The sequence below is a fragment of the Corvus hawaiiensis genome, chromosome 2, assembly GCF_020740725.1.
Source record: "Corvus hawaiiensis isolate bCorHaw1 chromosome 2, bCorHaw1.pri.cur, whole genome shotgun sequence".
In the NCBI taxonomy this organism is placed as follows: domain Eukaryota; kingdom Metazoa; phylum Chordata; class Aves; order Passeriformes; family Corvidae; genus Corvus; species Corvus hawaiiensis.
The window spans coordinates 48,146,009-48,168,409 of record NC_063214.1 but is presented as its reverse complement, the minus strand read 5'-3'; the positions used below and the strand labels follow the sequence as shown (position 1 = coordinate 48,168,409).

Below are 22,401 nucleotides of genomic sequence, written 5' to 3'. Positions count from 1 at the left end.
CTGCTGAGGTTTCCATTCTGCACCAGCAGGAAGCCATTTTTCTACTCTGGACAAAGATATTAAGGAATATTTGGCACATGAGGACAGCACTGACATTGTGCATTTCTATCACGTGGGTTTAAGATTTATGCCATTTACTCATTTAAGCTTGATTCTGCAAATATGTAGGTAGGTTACCTGCTTATTCAATGGTCCCTGCGAATGATTTCGTGGATTTATGGAAACATCCATGTCAGACCCTCATAGCCCCAGAGGCATTGAGGAAAATGCACACCTGGAACTGTGAAAATTGACATTAGTTGTGACACTTCCAATAGGAAGGTAAATGGCAGCATTTCTCAGACATGATCATTTACAAAGTGAAAATGTCAATGTAACTAATAATACTTAAAGCTATTTTCTCATGACTAATTACACCTCTGGAAGTGAATATGCAGCTGCAGTTACCAAGTGATGGGGCAAAGTCAAAGGCCCATAAACACACTTTAACCATAATCATCCTTTTTGCCAATAGAAACCGTGGCCTTTCACAGCTGAAATGCATGAAAAAGCATAAAGAATATATGAAAGCAATGACACTGTGGAATTATGCAGGTTTCTAAATAATCATGGAAGAAGAGAGTAAAACATTTGAAGGAGACAACTCATTTGGGAACTTGGCAGCTAATTCATTCTGACTCTTGCACTGCATTTCTTAAGTTCTCTCACACATTGTGTTTCGAAGGCTAAATCCTGTAGGCCCTTATCAGCTCACATTTAAGGGTTAATTTACAGAGCCTCTGTCTTGCAGAACATGGTTTGTTGTTCTTTGCACAGCTGCATAAAACATTGTAAACACTTTTTAGCAAAAAACGCTGGAGTAGAAAATAAAAGGCAAATCTTAGAGGAACACCAGCTTTTTAGTGGTGAGTCCAGATCCTGTGACAATGAAGTAGCTGAACTAGAGGGTTATATACATTTACTCCGCCTGTCTGAGCCAGTAAGGCAAATGGACAACTTGTATGTTTATATGGCTCTGTATTTATATATTCTCTCCCAAATTCATGTCTCTTACTGGCTGTGAAATACAAACAGATACAAATGGTGAAACTCCTTTTTCCAAATTCTGCTGTTATCTATCTTCATTGATTTTCTATGACCTATGCAGAACCTCCTGACCTAGGCCCTGAAATGTTGCCTCTACAAGATGCAAGTGAGGCCCCTCTTTCTTCTTGGAAGCTGACCTTCTTTCAGAAGTGTCTAACAAATACTTTCCAAATTAGGGCTATTCAACCACCCCTGCCCAGAGTCACAGAACATAATTACCAACATGATTTATCTGAAGAATTTTCAACTCTTGAACATACTGTGGTGACATTTGCTGATGGTATTCTTAGCATGCATGAGAGGAATGGGGCTTTTTGTTAATATGTATCTCTAAGGTTATGTGTGTAGGATATGGCCTTTTCAGCTCCCAGTACTAATGTTAACTATAGGTCATAGGTCGGCATGTTAGAAGTTGTCCTGTGTTCATAAAAATCACATGGCAAAGACATTGTGAAGGAAAGCCAGAAGGATGCTGTATCAGAAAAGGAAGTTATTGGCTAAAACTGTTGTTGCTGACACTGTTTAGCATGAGGGGACCCCCCCCCAGCTCTGGAAACACGGGGTGAAGCCACACACTGACCCAGTGATCCTGACTCCTATCAGGACAGCCCAGAGAAACATCTTGTCCTTTACCACAGCTCTGTAATTTGAAATGTAGAGGAAGGAGAACAGGATTAAGATAGAGTGAGACAGAAAATTCTTCAGATTTCCAAATGTGGAGAAAAGAGACCTCAGTTACCTCCCAGTGCATAACCAGCACTGCCTTTCATGACTGCATCATGATAAGCACCTCACAATGTACTGCAATTCTTCCCTGCATGCAAGTACATCAAAACAGCTACATGTCTGATTTTGTGTTTGTTTCTCAGTTTGAGACAAAACCACTTGCATAAATACCCTTGTAAAACTTTGGGGGTTTTATCTCTTGTATTTATTTGAGCATACTGACACCACGGTAATCAATGCAATGATAACAACTGAAAGTTTTGATGAAACAACTTGCACAGATCCAACTTCATTTGCAATTTCTGAAGGAAGTGCAGTGTGCTTGGTATCAGTGTTTTCCCAAAGGGCAGAATTATCTGAAGTGCAGGATGGGGTTGAAAAAAGGAACAACTTCAGACAGTCATTAACATTCTAGAAAAGGACAAAATGCTTCACACCAAATAAAGGTAAAAGGACACAAATAGTGTTTAACCATCTATGCAGCACTGTTTTTGCCATGAGAGTGCTTTGCAATTACAAATGGAAAGGCAGACCATACATTGAAGGGCAGTCCTCAATTTTTCTTAACATGTGCTCTACACTATGAAAACCCTGAGGTATCCATATTTTGTATGCATCAGCTCAGTGAACGGAATCACTATCAGAAAGACGCCTTACCAAACAGAGAAGATATAAGATGACAAGAAGAGTCTGGCACCTGCTAATTCTGTTTCTAATTTTAATGTTATTTTAACTGCCATCACAGAGAATGGAATGAAGATTCTGAGGCCCAGTCCTATTCTCATAACATTTTATGAGAAGTTTGGCACCAGCTTTCATGGGAACAGGACTGGGCGTCACACCTTCATATCCTAGTAATGTGAGAGGGATTGCCAGTATCTGTATCATCTGATGGCCTCTGTAAATTAGCAAATGTGCAGACGCCAACAACAGGAGAGGAACTGCAAAGATTAATTCAAAGGGAATTGCCTATAGAGGGGACAGAATGGATGTCAGAGCAGCAGAAATATGGCTGAGGGTACAAAAAAGCTTATTATTCTGCTTGCTGTGCTGGGAGAAACTTAAGAGAACTGCACTCAGGTTTAGGAGACTGTAAGAAAAAGAAATAAACTGAAATGTGACTGAATTTTAAAAAATCCCACCAAAGAACCCATAACACACCAACAAAAAAACAAGCCCCAAACCCCAAAAACTGAGCTCTCCTAAAGCATGTTCCAAGGTTTTTAGGTGTTTGAAATCAATGGAATCTACCCTGAAGGGTCTGAACAAAAATGCCCTAGGAATACAATGGCTTTTCCATGCATGAAAAACAAGGCAGAGACAGATTAACTCACTGCAAGTGAAATGGAAGACCCTCAGCCATGCAGTGTAGCTTTCTTCACTGAAAGGGTGGTCAGGCACTGGAACAGGCTGCCCACGGAGGTGGTGGAGTCACCATACCTGGAAGTGTTCAAGAAACAACGGGGAATGGCATATAATGCTATGGTTTAGTTGACAAGGTGGTGTTCAGTCAAAGATTGGACTCAATGACCTTGGAGATCTTTTCCAACCTAAATGATTCTGTGATTCTATGAGTGAAGGTGTCTTAAAGACTGGAGGGGGAGAGAGGTGTCTTTGCAGACAATGAGATTCTCTCTCCAAGAAAACATTGACACACCAGTGAAAAAGAGAGAGCCAGAGGAAGGAGGGGCAACACATCCCAAATCTGTTCCCAGAATAGAGAAGCCAGATGTCAGTTGGCAACTGAACGATGGTGCTTACACTGGAGAGACAAGCACTGATTCCTGGACTTCCTTCCAATACATGAGAATGCAAAAATGGATAAACAGAGAGAGTGAAGATAAACAGAAAGTATGACATGGTGAACAAGGCCTGGACAATGCAAAGCTAGGAGGGATATCTGCTCACATGAGATGTTGTGCATACTGGACTGACAGCATGGGTAAAGCTGACCTCACCTGTATGCACTGAACCGAAGTGGCCATAGGGAAGTCTGGGCTCATGATGATCATTAATATAAATTCAGACCTACTCCAAGACTGACATCAGATAGAGCAGAACAGCAGAGAAAAGAGGACAAGATCTACCTATATCTCATGTTTCTGCTGAATGAAGACAGCGGAATACAGAAAGATAAATGAAAGAGATCTAGGGAGATTGGGGAATGAAGTAAGAACCAGAAAGTGGAGGATCAGCAAGAAACCTGAACCACCATCAGAACATCTTAGGTGAAAACAACAGGCTAAAGAGAAGGAGCAATCAGAGAAGATACTCTTACAGTGGACACAGAAATCTCAAAGCAAGTGAATAGATCTGGGGCAGGGAACGGATTAATAAGAGCCAAGAGCCTAGAGGATACTAGATAACATGCAACAAGAGGAGGGAAAGGCTTCTGGATGATACTTTAAAGGAAGAAAAAAATGGGTACAGGCAAGTAGTGGAAATGAAGGAAAAAAGAGAGCACAGTGCTGATGCCTGTGCAGGATTCCTAAGCAGAACAGGATACAAAAAAATCCCACTACAGGAAGGGCAATCTGTCATGCATGAAGCAAGTGAAATGCAAAGCCTTTAGGGGAACTCAGGAGCAGCTTTAGAGGAAACAAAGCAGGGAGGGTTACTGTGAGACCTCCAGAAGGAAAACTGGAGGTAGTCCCAGGGCTAAAGGCAGGAAAAAGCAGACAAGAATGTAAAGGAGAATTAGAGAATGAGTGAGAGGAGCTCTTTGGGTAGGAGACAAGCTACAGGAATAGAATAGGGAAGCAGGAAGGTAACAGAGGATGTGGCTAGAGGACAACAGAGAGCAGGTCCCAGGAGAGGAGCAGGTTGGTATAGGACAAGGGGCTGAGGTAGACAGCACGGATTAGGAGCCATGAGCCGCGCTGGCAGCTGGCAGCAGGCGCTTGCTTATTCAGCAAGTCAGGCGATAATTAATTAAATCAAGTCAGGCAGCCATCAGTCAGTTAAATCGGGTAACAATGACTCAATTAAGTTGAACTGGGGAACAATGAATTTATTACATCAAACCAGGGAACAATGAACCAATTAAATCAGCTGGAAGCCTCCACGGGTCCATCCAGAGCCTGGGCTAGATGCCACCAGGGTGGGGGACTTGCTGCAGCCACCCATTTCAGGAGAATCATCACCACAGCAACTGAGCACCGCTGCTGACAGCCTTGCTTGTCCCCCTCTGCCCAGAGCGAAGAAGGACACAGCAGTTTACAGCCAGTCTGATGAAATATTTGTGATAAAACAAAGGGGTGGGGAGATGGAAACTGTCAGCTTTCAAATTAGCAATCGTGTTGCAGAAATTACTGGGCTGCCTAAGGATGAAGAAAGCTCTGCCTTTCAAATCAGGCTGATGCTGGATATCCAGAGCTGTCAGCTCAAGAAATTGAGAGGCTTTGATGGGTGCCTGATGACGATTTGGACTATCCTAACTAGGATGCAGGAGAGGTACACTTTCCAAGGACATCCTGGAAGAGCATGGCTATGTACTAAAACAGCTGCCCATGCCCATTTTGACATAGAAAGCGTAAATTATATGGATTGGTGTGAGTCAGGCTGGTCACGTACTGGCAAAGCTAAGAACCATTTTCATCCCCTTTTGTTGGTTCCCCATATCATTTGGGATTGATGTTTGTTTTGGGGGTCGGTTTTTGGGGTTTTTTTGTTCTTTCCTGCTCCTTCTAGCTCCACAAGTAGGGGATGTCACTAAAATCACCAAGTTACTTTAGCAGGAAAGCAGCCTTTATGTTTCTCTTGGGATATTTCATGCATATCAGCAAACTGAAAATAAAAAAGGGAAGGTCTCATTGATGAGGACAATCTGAGGCCAAAAATATGAGGGAGACAGCCATCTGCCCATTATTTAAGGGAAGTGCAATCATAATCATTCTCTCAGGCACCTGTAAGGCCCTTGCAGGTGAAAAAATGTACTGCTTTTCAAGGGAGTACAAATGCTTGAGGTGCTGCAATGGTTAATAAACAGGGATATTACATGGGCAACCTTTATCATACAACACATTGTCATTAAAGTAATTATATTGAAAAGGAAATGACTCTTTGGGTGTTATTTCTAGCTAGATGAGGCCCTGGGATTTGCCCAGAGTGTGTATATCAGGATCAACACAATCCCTGTAGGAATGTTGACCAGTAAATTAAACCGAAAATAAAAGCTGAAGAAGAACAGCTTCCTGGGCAGCATACAATAAAGATGGGGCTTGGCCCAAGACTTAGTATATATTTTATCAGAACCATGTGTATCCCTGTTATGCCCTAATAAATGTGCCACAGGACAATGTGAACTTTGAGACACACTGGCACAATAGTTTCACACTGAAGGACTGGACATAATTTCCTTTTCCCTGCTCTGAACTGCTAAATAGTCAGAAGGCAAAAAGAGTCTAATTAGAGATGTGAAGGTTTGGAAAGGAACCAGAAATTTTCAAGAAGAAAACCCTCCTGCTTCCAGTCTGCACCACAGTGTTTGGGCAGCTGTCTGCCATGGAAAAATGGAAAAGAAACTTCCTGGGGTTTGTTTTTTTTTTTCCTTCTCTTTTATCCCTTCTGAATAATATTAAGACTGAGCAGTTGGACTTGTTCTTGTAAAAATCTTCAAACTAACGAAGTACATAAAATTTAGGTTAAAATTTCAGTCAACAGTTCTAGTAGTTTCAGACTCTGGTTTATTAGTGCTCAGAAGAAAAACTTGACCTATGCCAATATTTCAAAAGGCATAATTTATATGCTCTACAGGAGAGGCAGTGATTGTGATTATGACCTTCTAGATGATGACATGCACTATCAAAGAGACTGACCTTATTCTGAGTTTGGGCTTTATATCTAAAGCTACTCTTGGTCAATAGGATGTAGTGACAACTATCTCTATTTTCAAAAAAACCTTATTTTCAAACTGCATTATCTTGTGAGGCATCTAGTGACACAAAATTTCTGAGCCCTGTAACTTTAATTTTCCTCTTTGTTTATTTGTCCGTAATGGATGGGGTTTATGTTTACCCATCCCTTTCTTCTCAATTTTTACCTTAAAATCATGTCAATAAACAAAACATACTTAAATGTATTATAGTGCACAGCTGTAGCTATTGCAGGAGAAGGGACTGTCATAATTCAAAGTAATCAATTCCCATGTATTTATTTCATAGTTTTATTAAACAGTAATTTTTATATGCTAGCTAAATAATACACTATATTTTCATATGCTAGCTAAATAAAAGATTCCTCATTTGTAAAGGAATAAGTACAATTTAACTCTGTTTACTAAGTGGTCAGTTACTAAATATATGTCATTTTACCCTCATAAATAAAGATAAAACACTGTGATTAAGACTAGGACTTCCAGTCCTTACATTTCCAGCACTGACACACGTCTCATTCTTTCTATCTAATGTCTCTTGAGTCATCATTTATAATCAAAGAGGGTGCTGATGCTACTGGGTCAGAGAAAGCATTCAACAGATGAGAGTTGAAAGATTACCCAGTAAAGGAGAACCTGGTCCATTTCTCCCTGCCACTCATTCATCCGGTGCTCTCCACTGTGGTCACATCTAGGGAATAGATAGTTCGACATTACCTAATTTTGGAAACTCAGAATATCATTGAAGACTTTTTCTTTGCTGTCAAAACTGGATGCCTCTGCCTTGGGAGAAACACCAGGTGTTGACCTCCAACCATGACACCCTCCTGAAGGCAGTGCAGTGAAGACCTGCTACAAGGCAGCTCAGAGAGCTCCACACTGTACCTCTGCCCGTGGCTTACCTCCTTAAGGCTTACCTGCCTTTAGGCCTTGTTCCCACTAGCTTTTCATGGAAAAGACCTTCAAGGTCATTGAGTTCAACCATGTCATATCATTAAGTGCCATGTCCAGTCGTTTCTTGGAAACTTCCAAGGGTGGTGACTCCACCACCAGCCTTGGCAGCCTGTTCCAATGCCTGGCCACCCTCTCAATGAATAAATTCTTCCTGATGCCCAACATGAATCTCCCCTGGTGCAGCTTGAGGGTATGTCCTCCTCTGCCATCAGCTGACTGGGAGAAGAGGCCCACCCCACCTCACTACAGCCTCCTTTCAGGAAGTTGTACAGAACAATAAGGTCTCCTCTGAGCCCCCTTTTCTCCAGGCTAAACACTCCCAGCTCCCTCAAGCTGCTACTCATAGAACTTAAAATTTTGATTTATATTTTCATAATATTTCTATTACTGGGAAAAAAAAAAAAACCCAAAACCTCTTTTTGGTGGCAAACACAGCCTTGAAAAAGAGGACAAAATTTAAAATCCTCTACTGCAGCTAAACATACCGAATGTTTAAAGTATTTTGCACCTTAAAATGACACATTCCACTTTTTCAAGGTCACTGAATCAAGCGGGATGGTGACTGGAGAGAGAACAACACATGAGTTCCAGATGTCTCTCCTAAAGCTTTTCTGCCAGTAGGAGATGAGCTTTCCCTTTTGCAAAGTGCAGATGCGTGGCCAGGTCCAGAGCCACCTCCCTTCCTCACACATGACATACACATGGACCTTGAACATCATCTGAACACACAACTCCCACAGAAGTCAGCAAGCACAGGGAAACTCAGGCCTCAGGTATTTATTGCATGTCTAGCTCGGCATCATATCATATACCTTAGGCCACGTCCTACAGCTGCTGCAGTGAACCGATTTCCCTGAGTTCCCCCTGGATGGGGTATAACTAATGAATGGTCCCAGAACTGATCCAGCTTTGACCAATAGGTTGGATCACAAGCCTCCTCAGATCTCTTCCAACATGAATTTTCCTATGGTCCTAATGTTCAGGTTCCGTGGATCTAACTGCAAGGGTAAGAAAGGGTGGTGGAGGAAAGATGAACAGCAGAGAGACAGAGGCTAATGTTTAAACCACAACTGATGACGATTTCTTATCTTTCAAGCATTAGATTCTTTGTGCTAGACATTTCTACCTCTTCTTCCTGAACATGAAATCAAAACTAAGTAACTGATTTTTGCTGAAGATTTTCCTGGGGATTATTTGTATTCTAGAAGGTGGAAAGACAAGGCAGTAGAATTTTGTTGGAAATCATTTATCATTCAAGTCCTCATACTCTAAACAAGCACAAACACATGCATTTTTCACCTGAAGTCTGAGCAAATGTCCCGTTTGTCCAGTTGTGGTGTACGTTTTCTTTGGAAATCTAGAACAAAAGAGGTTTACAAACCACTTATTTAGTTTGATGTGCCTGTGTGCAAGACAGAATACACCCTTTTGGGCAGGGATTTTTGAACCTGAAGTAAATTGTTTCCTCAGCAACTGTATTCCTTGGAAACAGAAAACTTTCCAAAATAAGTCTTTGCACTGGCAAATATGCGCAGCTCCGTGAAAGCTTGCGAGTCTGCAGGGCACTGCTGTAGCATTTCAATCTCACTTGGAAAACAAACCTCAAAAAGCCAGAAACTACTGGCTCTCCCCTGTGTGTTTGGCCAGTAACTCTTTCAATGATTTCCAGGAGAAAAGACCTGGCTTTTTTTCTGTCCCAAGGCCCTTCTGAATACCTGGGCTCCTCAAGATGGAAATACGACCTTGTTATCTTAAAGAGACATGCATTTCCCCTGAAACCGCGCCCCCTTCTCCCCCCGGTATCTGCTGTTACCTTCATCTCCCTTCCCCTCACGCTCTCCCCCTGCAGCCCCAAGCCAGCCCCTGGGCGGCGGGAGGCGGCCGGGGGTCGGATGGAGGCGTCCGCTCCGGGGCGAACACAAGCCTTTCCCACCCCTAATTTTGGCTTTTCCCTCCCCACGTTGGAAGCCCCGCTCGCCACAGCCCCCTCCGCGGGGCGCAGCGGCGGGGATGGGCGCCGGGCCCCGCCCCGGGTTCCCACCGCCGCCTCCACGGGCGGCCGGAGGAGCGGGGCGCGGGCGGGGGCGGGCGAGGGGCGGGTTAAAAGCGGCGGCAGGTGAACGGGGAGGGACCTTGAAGCTCTGGGGCGGCAAGGCTGGGGGTGCCCTCTCCGTAGGCACCGGCAGAGCCAGGTTGATCCGTGCAGCCCGGCCGCGGTGCCGGGAGCTCCCGGCGGGGTGACTGCCCCTCAGCAGCGGGCGCCGCTGAGGCAGGTGAGGGGCGCGGCGGGCAGGGAGGGGGCGCGGCGGGGCAGCTGCCCCGGGCAGCTGAGGCCGCACTTGTTGCACTGCAGCGCGGGGCCGCGGCAGCGGAGCCGGGAGCTCTGGTGGCGCTGCCCGCCGGGGAGGGAGCGGGGCCGGGAGCGGAGCTGCCGTGTGCGCTGCTCATTCTGCCCCGGTAGGATTTGCTCTTGTCCCGCCAGGATTTTCCCTGCTCGGCATGGGCGCTCTCCGCTTCCCGTCCCCAGCTTGAGCGTCACGGGGAGCGCTCGAACCCCGCGAGCAGTTTTGATTGGGAATGCTCATGTCCGCGTTGGTTACGCGTTTAACTTGCAGCGAAATCTGTCTCCACCTCCCACCAGCTCTCTGTAAGCGCGTTATGTGAAGTACATACGACCAGCTACAATACCAAGCAAAATCAAGGCTCCTGCAATTACAGGTAATTTGTGACACGCCTACAGATGTTAAGAGAGCTGCGGGAAGGTAAACAGCTTGCATCAGTAAAACTGACAGGTCCTGTGAGTGTCTGATCACACACTGGAAACATTTCTTAGAATTACAGGGGGAATAGGAAATGAGGTGTGAGTCAGAAATAAATGTATTTCTCAGTATCGGGGCTGGATAAGATCGCACAAAGAATGAGTACTTAAGGCCTTGAATAAAACACGAAGGACGTGCTGGAGTAAGGGCAGGAGTGCTTGCTTAGCTCCTGGCACCAGCTGGTAGCTGGGCATATTCTGGGCATGACTGTTTTTTTCCGTCATCGGGCTTTCCTAGGCTGGGTGTTACTTTCACAGTCTCTTGTGTTTGAAGAATCTCTTCCCTGCCCCCAACAGAGGAAATTACTTCCTTGTCTTGTACTCCATTAGTTTTCACCATGTAGCCTGGAAATACTCTTGAGAGAACAGGCAGAGGGTTGAAAGAAGTAAGTGGCCATTTGTTTTAAGAATGCTCTTTTAAACCCAGTTTTTATAACTTTGATCATTAATGGGATTAATGTCTGTGACCTGTATGAAATGATATGAGGGTTTGGGTGTGAATTTAGTTTGGTATCACCCCAGTGTGTGTGTGTACACTGAGTCAAAAGCAGAATGAAATGTATTTTCATCCTTGATTTTGTTAAAGGAATTAGGTAATTCCTAATGTCTCTTGGCCTCCACTGCTCAATCTGGGAACTCTACTTGCCAGATACATCCTTTGAAGAGCCCCAGTGAAAAGAGAGTAGGCAAAAGGATGTGCATATGATTGTTAGATCTGTCTTAGAGAACAAGGCAATGGTGGGACAAGCCTCAGCCTGGAAGAAGGAGGTACCTCCATGTGTCAACTAGGCATTGCAATGTAAATTTCCAGGTGGGCTTTCCAACACATTTCCAGAGCCATAAGATTACATCTGTACTGCATGTGTCAGGGTTTCTAGGAGACTTCAGACAGTCCCCTGAACTGTCAGTCTCATAATTGGTAGTATGATGTATTGCAGAGCTTAAAAATGGAACAGTAAAACCCCATTAATTAAAATATTTCTGTGGAGAAATTGATTGTGTCCTGACAGGGCCAGTTGTCTCAATTTGCTGAAGCTGAGCCTCTGAAGCCTCTGACAGTGTTGCTGTTTTTCATCCCTTGATGCACAGCCCAGGTAGATTATTTGGGCAGCCTCATTTATTTTGTGCAAAAAAAAAAAAAAAAAAAAAGGTAATTGTACAGTGGAAAAGGTAGCAGACTCTCTCAGTAGCTAGAAAAATACGAGCACTTTGGGTTACACATACAAGTTCTTCATAACAGTCATTGCATAACTTCAGTGGGTACTTGTGAGTAAAGAGGATGCTTTTACAAGCCTGATTCTTGTGAACAGTTTCAATTAAATCAGTGGTCCCAGACACTGCATGAAATAGGAGCATGGGTTGAAGCTGTTTTTTCTTTTGATGTTTTCTCTTGTTCTGTTCCTTGTTGATTTTAATTGTTATTTAATGATGACTGATGAGGTATCTGCAAGGAGAACTGTGACTCTTGTCTGGCTAAACACCAGTTTGTGTAAGGAAAACTTGAAGTGATGATATGAGGTGAGATAATGTGCTGTCAAAACAACAGGAATGTGGAAAAAAGATAAAAGAACGTTGAAACGAATTCTATTCCTTATCTCACAGCTGCATTTCTTTCTGTAATAGAGTTTTAAAAAGGAAAAAGTTGCTTTTGACTTTACTCTTGATGAATGAAATAACAAAATACATGCTCAAGGAAAAGCTGCAGTGCGGTATAAAATCTTAGTGTTTGTAAGTTTAGTTAGTGTTTCCAAAAGAGTACAAATTCTGTGTGTGAAAGAAGACAGAGTCTAGCCAATTTTGGAGGAAAAGAGAGATTTGTAGACAGAATGTAGACATTTGCTTAGGTGTAGGGGGATGGAAATACGAATTAGGTAACAGGCTTTAAAAAAAAAGAAAAAGCAACATAAAAATGTTGCAACTATAAAGTTATTTTGATGACCGGCAGCAGGGTATAGTATCTCTAAAACTTTCTTTAAAATATGGGAAATAGGACACTTGTATCAGCAAAGACATAGTCCTTGGGATTCGGCTTTCTTCCAAAGCAAGAAGCTTTAAGCACGCCTTGAAGGAAAGGTTTACAGGAAAACCAGCTGAGATGGGCTAAATTCTAGTAGGACTTGTGCTGTCTTGTTATGCCTTCAAGTGTAACTTCTGATTTCCTGTTTTGTATGAGTGGAATGAATTTTGTGCAGAGATATTCTGGAGATAGTAATCCTTCAGTTATACTTGCAGGCGAGTGAGATAGATACGGATATTTCCAAGCATCCTTGGAAAATAACTTAAAACTTATGTGAGAGCATGAATATGGGACAGTCATAAGGGTGTCATTGTGGGTAGAAACTGAACCCTTAAATGCTGTTGATATTTAAGTAGCATCATTTTTAATAACATTTAACCACATACAAATTGGGTCCTAATCTGTTGGGTTTCTCTGGGTTTAATTAGAGCAAAGAATGCCTCCTGTTTTCCTGAACTTGAGTAGAAGGAAAGAACAATGCTTGCAGTGTTCAGACCTGCAACTGTCAGAGGTTTCCTGTTTCTGATTAGTCTTTGCCTGTTCTTGTGTCAAATCAGATATGCTGTAATCCCTCTGTCACAGCTCTTCTCCTCTCCAGTTTCCACTCTGATCTGGAGATAGATGTTCAGAACAAAGTTTAAGAGCTACTGGAGAGAATTGCACAGGCTTTTGCGGTTGTTAGACTGCTGCTTTGATCTTTTTCAGCTTTTTAGGAAAGAAGTAGAGTTGTTGATATTCCAGAGTCTTCCAGCTGCCTACTCCTTGAAGTTTTTAAAATACTGCTGTAAAATTAAAATAGCTGGAAGCTATCTATTAAAGGATTTTAGTTGTCAAGGTATAAGTTGAAAGCTTTGTCTTCTTGCATGTTGGACTCTGCATTAAAGCTATAGCAATGTAGGGAGCTGCATTCTTTTTCAGGTGTCAGAAACATCCTGGATGATTGAATTCAAGCTCTGTGCTTTCAGCTTTGCACTGATACTTATCTGTCTTGGTCCACTGAGCCTGTGAAGCTTGTAATTGCAGTGGAGCATTTCAGGAGAACAGCCCTGGGAGATGGTGAGATTTTTGTTCTCTCTAGTGTAATGTCTGGGAAACTGAGGCATGGGACAAACTAACAAATTAGGTAGGAAGTCTGAGCTAGTTTGTAAGTGATTGCTGTAGCCTGTGTACCAGCCTTTTTTGGTGAAATAAAAGGATGCTGTCTTTTGGAAGATGTTAATCTGTATTTATTAGAAGCTTCCTTGCTTCAGCCTTGGCAGTGCTGCTGTTCTTGTGGTACAGCACCAAAACTAACTCAGTGATAGGAATAACAAAATCTACACACTAGCAGTTAAGTGCTTGCTGTAAAATTGATGCCAGGTTGGCATCAGGAGGCATGCTGATGCAAAACTGCTGAAACCCAGACTAGTGTGTTCTTCAAATCTGGATAATGACACAGCGTTATACAGCTCTGGGACACCTCAGTGCTGGTTATCAGCCCCTCTATGAGCCACTGCTCCCAGTGCAACTGTTGAGATGAACACCTGAAGGGAAAGTTGTCTCAGCACTGCCTTTGAATGCATGTTAGACCTCAACATGCAGCAATACTTCTTGTGCTAAGGTGGGTCATAAAATAATTTTGGTAATGATTTTGCATCTGTTCATCTAGATGTTCTAAAGCTTTTCTGTGGCTATGTGAGTTACCTTTGTCCCCAGCTTGGGAGGTAGTCAGGGACACTTGAGACCAGTGCTTTTTTGCTTAAAGATTATCTTGGTTAATACATTCCCACATGGGATGAAGTGACTTTTGTCTTGGCAGACTGCTGATCTTTTATCAGTATCTGGATATACTGCTGAAAGTGGTGGAATACCACACCAAACTGGTAACTCCTGGTACACTCTACACTAAAATTTAGATAGAACTGGAGTCATTGTGAACACCCTCTAAATTTCTGTGTAAATCCAGTACGGTAAATAAGTTGGTATCCCAATTGAAAGCGAGAAGGGTATAATCTTACTCTGAATCTATGCATACATTAGGGGTCTGTGGACCTCTTCTTGAATAGGTCTCCTTGATGTTCCTGTAGAATAAGCAAATATTGTAATACTTGCTTATGACTACTTTTTTTTGCTTGATAATATCCTATAGCAGAAGCACCATATATGTATATGATAGAGACATATCTTCTGTTGTTTTTTCACCTTCACTGTATTCTAGTTGTGGATTTAGCCACTGACTAATAATTTTCCAGTATAATAGTCTTTAGCAGAGGAAAATGGTGTCTGTTAACAAGCTGGCTGTACTCATAAACAGGGCAGCTCAGTGATAATTGTCTTCGGTGTTGTGAATTGCAGGGATTTTCACTGGATGTATGCACCGTGCTGTGATTGCGGTTTAATGCAGGCTTACAGGAGCTAGCTTTAAAGTAGAAGGCAGTCTAACCATGACAACACAGAGCTCAAAATACTGCCATAAGCTGTAGAACTACAGAAACAGTTAAGCTGTAGTTCTTCTCTTGCTGCTGTCTAGCTTACTAGTGAAAAAAACCCCAAACCAACAACAAAAAAACTAAACCCCAAATGAAACGCCTGCTTGTGTGGCTAAGTTGTGTGATCATACAGAACTGTTCCCCTTGTAACTTAACTTTTCAGTCGAACATGATGATCTTTTATGATTGTTTTCAACTCTTACTGTAACAACCATATACCATTGTGGCCCTCTAATTGTTGAAATGAAACAGAAGATGCTGCTGGTAGTAGAACAGAGGTCTATGCAGAGGCTTGGAAAAGCTTATTTTCATGCCCAGTTGCAATTTTTGTGAAGGAGAATTTAACACTTAATGCACTCCCATGTTAGAAATTATTCTAAATGTGTAGTTATTCAACCTCGCTAACTTCAGCTGTCTTCTGTTGTTCCCAGTTTCTTCCTTTTTAATCAATCCCTATCCTCATTCCTACTTTACATTTTTTCCCCCAAATTCACCAAAGCTTTAATTTCTTTAGTGTATTCTTGTAGTGTGCTGTACTTCTAAGACCAGCAAGCTAGGTAAGTCCTTGGCTGTCTACATACTATTTCTGTAAGCATTTGGCAGGATTTGCTCACACAGAAATAGTATCTGAACTGGCTCTACAAAAACAGAACTTACCAACCCATTAAAGGGATGTAATTTTCCTGCTTTCTTCTCCTTTGGTCAGCATGACAGTTAATATTTTACTTGCTAGTAAAAAGGAAAACAAGTATTTGAAAGAAAACCTATGATCAAGGTTCTAGCTTTTGAGTGAGTAAAGAGTAAATGAGCCATCACATCAGTACAGGCAGCCCTGATGGGATGTTTAGTTGGAGTGATCTGCACTGGTGGCTTTAATAGTGTGAAGGGCCATACTTGCCTAACTTAAATTCTGCTTGGATCACTGTGTCCGTTTATTGGAGAGGGGTGGACACTTTGGCAGCGTCTGAATTGCCTTCATTGGATCCTCTAAGTTGCGCTGAGGAGAGCTGTTTAAAGCCAGCTAGTAGGAAACACTGTGTCCGAAGTATTTGGATGGAATTCAGGCTGCCTGGATATGGCACTACAGTCTTACATGTGCCACCTTTCAGGGAGAAGATAGTGAGACTTCACTGGTGTCTGATCAGTGCCTGTAGCACTCTGGAGTACTCCAGAAGTCATATGACTTTTCACCAGTGTCGAAACAAGCCTGAGAGGCCATGAACAAGAAGGGGCAAAGGTTGGTGACTTGCTTGGCAAGCAGTGGGAAGAACAGTGGATGGTGGCAGGAGGAGTTGAAGAGATAGCCTGAAGATTTGGAAAGGTATGTGGGAAGGGTGAAGGGAGGAGTGTTTGGGCAGATAGGAAAGAGAGAGGCTTTTTTGGAAAAGAGGTGCCACTAGGAGAGTCCGGGCAAAAGACTGTGTCTTCAAAGTGTGGTGGCTTTCTCTTTTTTCTTGACCCAGATACAGATGTGTCTTTGCTAGAATTGAAGGACAGTTTTTTGGCTTAGCAAGTACAATGTACTCTCAGAGAAGATGGAGCAAGTCAGATGAAGAGGAGTGTGTATTATCCTCAGCATTAAAGCTTTGCCAACCCTTCTTCCCCACTGACTGCTCGTTCTTACCCATGCTTTGCAATTTGCAGCCTGGAGTTTTTGTTGGTTTTTTTTGTTTGTTTGTTTGTTTGTTTGTTTGTTTGTTTTAATGAAGCTGTCCTTTTCAGATGATCTGTGGGTCTGTGCTGTAAAGCAGATTGGTGAAATGGATCAGGTTTAAAAAAACCAAACCAACGAAAACATATTAGTCCTAGGAAGAATTATGCCCAAGTCCCCTGCTTTATAATGCACCTTCACAAAGTCACAGTAGATGAATTGCAGTGTGACCTCAGGAGAAAACAGGGTTAGGGGAGCTTATTGAGCTGACTGACTACACACTGGGGAACTAGTATTTTGAATCCTCTTCTGTACAGGAAGGAGAAAACAAATCCATGTAAGTTATAACAAAATGGCATCAGTATTGGTGTGCAGTGAGATGTGAAGCTAAGAAACAGGGTTTATGAAGAGAGAATATTCAGGTTTTTCTTCATAGCCCTTTCACTCTGTAAGAAGATGGTTGACAGGCAGAAGATGATAGAATGACTGAGAAGAAAGTAAGGACTCCGATGGAGTTACAGGATAGGTGAATAATGTGTGTAATACCACAGTTTGCATGGTGCCAGTCTTCTACAGGATTTATTTTCAAATGTTCTAAGTATTTCTAGTCATAATACTTAGTTGTAGTGTCATTTTTATAAGTAGCTTAATTGCCATATGTGTGTAATAGTAACAGAGAACACTAAGAAGTTGTAACTGTCCCTCTGTTTAACAATGCAATAATTGCCAAGGCAAATTCTGGAAGAATTTTCTTCAATCAGGTGACAGAAAAAGGGGTGGAAGCAAACAATTAAGAATCCACCTGATATGTTTAGTAAGTATCTCTGGTATTAAGGGTCTTTCCTGTGTCCTTATAGGGTTGTTAACCTACAGAGACTTTCTGTAACTGTATGCTAATGAAAAAGAATCTTTATTCTTGGAAAAAAAAAGCCTAGCAGGATAGCAAGGTAAGTCTGTTTCAGGACTGTTTTCAGTCAGATACAGAGGCAATAGCTCAAATAGATTCTGCATCCTGAAGGAGGCTCAGGAAAAGTTCTCTCCAATCTTAGTAAGATCTTGGGCCTCCCCCTTGGTTTTCACCTCCTGGAGTATAACCCCGCACAACCAGCAGGATCTGAGGGAAATGTAGTTTATTGAGCTAGTGAAGGGAGATTACATTTAAATCCCAGTAACTCAAGGAAAAGACACCATTGTGTTACGTAACAATTAAGTGTCCTCATTTTCTCTGAGCTGTTGTGTACTTTGATACTGTGTTACTGTATGTGACCTACTGATTATATATAACTCACTGTAAACCAGAAATGTTTTTGACATTACTCAGAATGGGAGTGTGATGTGGAAGACAACTACAAAATAGCGTTGCCATTTTCTTCCTCATGCAGCGTGATCCAACTCAGAGTCAGGAAAATCTTGTGATTGATATGATGACCTTTTTGCCAGTAGCTGCTCTTTAAAGCAACTTTGAAAAGGTGATTTTGCTTACTGGTGCCTTGTGCTGTAAATGCCAAAGAAATACTCTCTGAGATACAAACAAATTAACAAAGTTGTGAAATAAAAACCTTCATGAGGAATTTCAGAGCCAAGAGATCTGTCAGCCCTCTTAAAGGGTCCTGGCTGATAGGCACAAGAAATGCCAGTTTCTTGAATACACAGTAGCTTGCAAACTAGCTTTCTGTAAATCCATCTGAACGGGAGGGGTGCGGGGAGATGGGCTGAAATGCCTCTGAATGCTCTGTATGAAACGCTGTGGAAGCTGTGGAAACCCAGACAATTGTGGTATTCCTGAGGAGACAAAAAGGTGAAATCTTCAATTTATTACAGTCATGGTACTTTGTAACTGACCTGCTGGAAACTATATGCTTCTGTTGAAAAAGTGTCTGAGCTACTGCTAGCCTGTTGGAACTCCTCAAATGTTGACCATAGCACTCTTCCAGCCTGTGAAATATCTCCCCTATTCCAGGACTAATTCTGTGTTATGAGGGGAGGAAAAAACCCCAACCTGACAGCCACAAAGGAGTCCTTGTCTAGTTACCTGAGGCCCTTTTTGTAGTTAGTGGAGAGAAAAGCAATTTTGGTATGAATCTTAAGCATTGATTTTAAGTATCCAGCTTGAGTTGGATAATAACCAAGATTTTACCTTCATTGTTTCAAGGTAGTCTGGAGTTTGCTTTGACTAAGCATGCAGTCACACTTCTTTTAAACTGGTGGACACAGGTTATCCAGACCTTCTCATGCGAGTTGCAGAGCATTAGCAGCAGTTACTCAGGGTCTGTCTTTATTGCTGGAATGTACTCAAATCATTATTTACTCTCTGAAGATAAGGATAAACCAATTTGCCTTGATTTGTATAGGAATTCTATCTGTCTTAACGTGTTATTTTTTAACATAACATCTAGCTTACTTTTGGCTGATACCTTTTATTGTTTTGTTACTGTTATCAATCTGCTAAAAGTTGTATCTTTTAATTTAAGGCTGTGTTCATCATTTTCCCATCTGTCTTTCTTAATGTGGCATTAGCAAATACACCTAGAAGTCAAATGAATGTGGTGCCATGTGTGTTATCCAGTAATGAAATATTACCTGCTGCTATGTGATTAGGTTATTAGTTATGACTAGCTGTAAGTAAGTGCACTGCGTCAACAAAATGTTACCACAGCCAGTGGATGTGTTACAATTATGATATTGCCTTTATTTTAAACCACATGCTTGATGGTATTTGTTTCCTGTCTTGATTAATCTTAGTTTTGTATATTTGTCTTGTCTTGTCAGAGGATTGAAACGAGACAATGGATTGGGGAGCTCTGCATACCATTTTGGGAGGTGTAAATAAGCACTCCACCAGTATCGGGAAGATTTGGCTCACAGTCCTCTTCATCTTCCGTATCATGATCCTGGTTGTGGCTGCAGAAAGAGTCTGGGGAGATGAACAAGATGACTTTGTCTGCAACACACTTCAGCCTGGCTGCAGAAATGTTTGCTATGATCACTTTTTCCCCATCTCTCACATCAGACTCTGGGCCTTGCAGCTGATCTTTGTTTCCACACCTGCACTACTGGTGGCCATGCATGTGGCTTACAGGAGGCATGAGAAGAAAAGGCAGTTCAGAAAAGGAGACCAGAAATGTGAATACAAGGACATCGAAGAAATCAGAAAACAGAGGTTTCGTATTGAGGGCTCCTTGTGGTGGACATACACCAGTAGCATCTTTTTCAGACTGATCTTTGAAGCAGTCTTCATGTACGCGTTTTATTTCATGTACGATGGGTTCCGAATGCCTCGCTTAATGAAGTGTAATGCCTGGCCCTGCCCCAACACTGTAGACTGCTTTGTTTCCCGACCTACTGAAAAGACGGTGTTCACTATTTTCATGATTGCTGTGTCCAGCATTTGCATTCTTTTAAACGTGGCTGAATTATGTTACTTACTGACAAAATTTTTCCTCAGAAGGTCTAAAAAAGCTGGAAATTCGAAACAGCAACCCAACCATGAGAATAAGGAAGAAACCAAACAAAATGAAATGAACGAGTTAATATCTGATAGCTGCCAGAACACAGTTATAGGGTTTTCAAGTAGCTAAGGTGGTGTCAATGCTGATGTTCACTCTTTTTGGAGTGAATGTTTTATTTAAAGGCTGCAAATGAAATTTGTTGTATGAAACAAAGTTGGGTGAGATTTTGATGCATAGTGTCAGATGTACACGTCTGGGAAAAAGTCAGGGCAGCCTAAACACGTGAAAATTGTGTGAGGATTAAATAGGAAGATACGCTTTCCTATGAGTACCCTTACAAGCTGACTTTGACAAGTGGGAAGCCCACTCCTACCTTCACGCTGACACAGCTCCTGAAAACTAAATGCAACAGCAATAAGAACAAAATTTTCCAAGCTAGGTATTTCTAGTATTACATGATGTTTTGTAATAGTGATAGTTTTTACTTGTGAACTGATGATTAAAATATTTTTCTAAAATCTAAGATTCCATGTTACTTAAGGTGTTATAGCACACAACTGACTGTTTTGTTTCTTAACCAGGCATATGCAGATGAACACTGTAATACCATATTCATAGGGAAGAGACAGCAATAGGCTACATACATCTTCACAGCTTTGCAAGTGCTGCTTGAGTCTGGACAGGTAGCTTGAGATGCTTGCATACATGCTGCTGGCTGTAGAGGAATTGTATGAAAGCCCACCAGTGTGGATAATTGAGGTAGCTAGATTCTGAGTGCAAAGTCATGCCTAAAAACAGCACAAGAATATAGTTACAGCCTATGTAGACTTGTTTAAATATCTAGCAGACCTCATAATTTTATCAGTCTTTTAATTGCTTACTGCCAGTTTTATAGCAACTTACGTAAGTTTATGTAGATGTTTATTTCTCTAATGTATTAGCTGTATTTGTTTCTTTATGCTGTATCACATCATGGAACTTCTTTGGCTTTGATTTGTTTGCTTTTTTTGTACTAGACTGATGGTGCTGTTACGAGACTAGAGGCTGTCTGGTTTCGAGGACATGGAAAAGTATTACTGGAAATGGAGCAAGTCTTCTGAATAAAAGGCAAACACTTTAACCTTTCCTAGAGAAGTGAGAGTCTATATGTGAATGCTAGGCAAGATTTTAAGTAGGAACTTACAAAAAATTTTTTCAAGTAGAGACAGTACATCCAAAGTGCACATAACCCCTAGACACCCCCCATTCCCCTCCAGGGACTGATGCCCTAATTCTGTTGTCCATAATCTAATGGAGATACGCAGGTAACGCATAAGCCATGCAGAGTGCATGGCAATATGTGCTTGTGGGAGAGTACTCTTGTGAAAGCAGGGGAACCTGAAAGAGCACAGTGCAAGACCCCAGCTATATTGTCTTGTGTGCTTCCTATTTTGGAGCACTTCTCACCAGCATGGATACACTGACCTCTGTATAGCTAAGGTTTGGGGGTTTGTTTGGTTGTTGGTTTTTTTTTTTTTTTTTTTTAAATAAATGGATTAGCCTCACTGTTTTTGTATAATGTAACTGCTCTTCCAAGGGGCATAACAAAGAGCAGGTATCCTTAGGAGCAGAGATTGCAGAGTGCCCTTTTCCTCATGCTATTGTGTGGTAACACTTCTTACAGGTGCTGGCATAGCTCTGTGTGTGTCCATGCTGTAAGTGGGCTTGGGTAGGTTGGTCATTTGTGACCAGTAAAACCCTGACACAGAGCAGGCACAAGCAACAGGAGAGAGAAAATACCTAGAGTCAGCTCTGTCCCTGCATGAGGGCCTGAACTGAGCCCCGTCATTTATCTGTTCTCTTCCGCTGGCAAACTCCTGATCTTTCCTGCCTTCACAGCACATTTTCTTTTTCAATCACTGTTGTGAAAAGAAATTGCTGTTAGTCTTCTGAATGTGTCTACCAGCAGGCTCGAGGAAAAAGTATACACAAATATATTAGTGTATATTGTTCTATCTGCAGATTGAAGGAAGCTGTTCCCTTAGGGTCAGGAAGGTGGGTACTCAGGTTGTACCTCAATGGATCACCCCCAGTCTTCCCAGGGGCACAAGCATTGTGGTGGTTTCAGGGTGTGGAGATACAGCTACTCCTCTTCCAGGACTGTGTTTCATGGAACAACTTGAGACTTGACTTTCATCTGGGACATGCTGTGGATCACATACCATATTGTGAATATGAATGCAGATCACTTAATTATTATGCTTGATTGTGTCTTACCTCTTTGGTGATCAATTTGAAATAGCCCTAAGCTGAATGCCAGTAAACCTGTGCAACACCTTAAGCTAGATACGTTTTCTTCTAATGGAGGAGGGGTCGTTTT

The 22,401-nt window shown here is 42.1% G+C and overlaps 1 protein-coding gene across 7 annotated transcripts; it reads left to right on the top strand.

The window, feature by feature from the left end:
• Positions 1–9,746: 9,746 nt before the first annotated feature.
• LOC125321765 (gap junction beta-6 protein) lies at positions 9,747–21,167 on the top strand. Of its 7 annotated transcripts, none has more exons than XM_048295053.1 (3): positions 9,748–9,912; positions 10,281–10,357; positions 19,363–21,167. In XM_048295053.1, exon 3 carries the CDS (start codon positions 19,380–19,382, stop codon positions 20,169–20,171), a length of 792 nt encoding a protein of 263 aa, XP_048151010.1. In that variant the 5' UTR covers positions 9,748–9,912; positions 10,281–10,357; positions 19,363–19,379; the 3' UTR covers positions 20,172–21,167. The 7 variants fall into 7 exon arrangements, with proteins under 7 accessions (XP_048151015.1, XP_048151010.1, XP_048151011.1 ...); XM_048295054.1 differs by having other exon boundaries at positions 10,255–10,357; XM_048295058.1 differs by lacking the exon at positions 10,281–10,357 and having other exon boundaries at positions 9,747–9,908.
• The last annotated feature ends 1,234 nt before the right edge of the window (positions 21,168–22,401 follow it).

What these genes read in the sequence shown, in the direction of transcription:
- LOC125321765 (XM_048295058.1), top strand. Translation starts at nt 19,380, where the DNA reads ATGGATTGGGGAGCTCTGCATACCATTTTGGGAGGTGTAAATAAGCAC.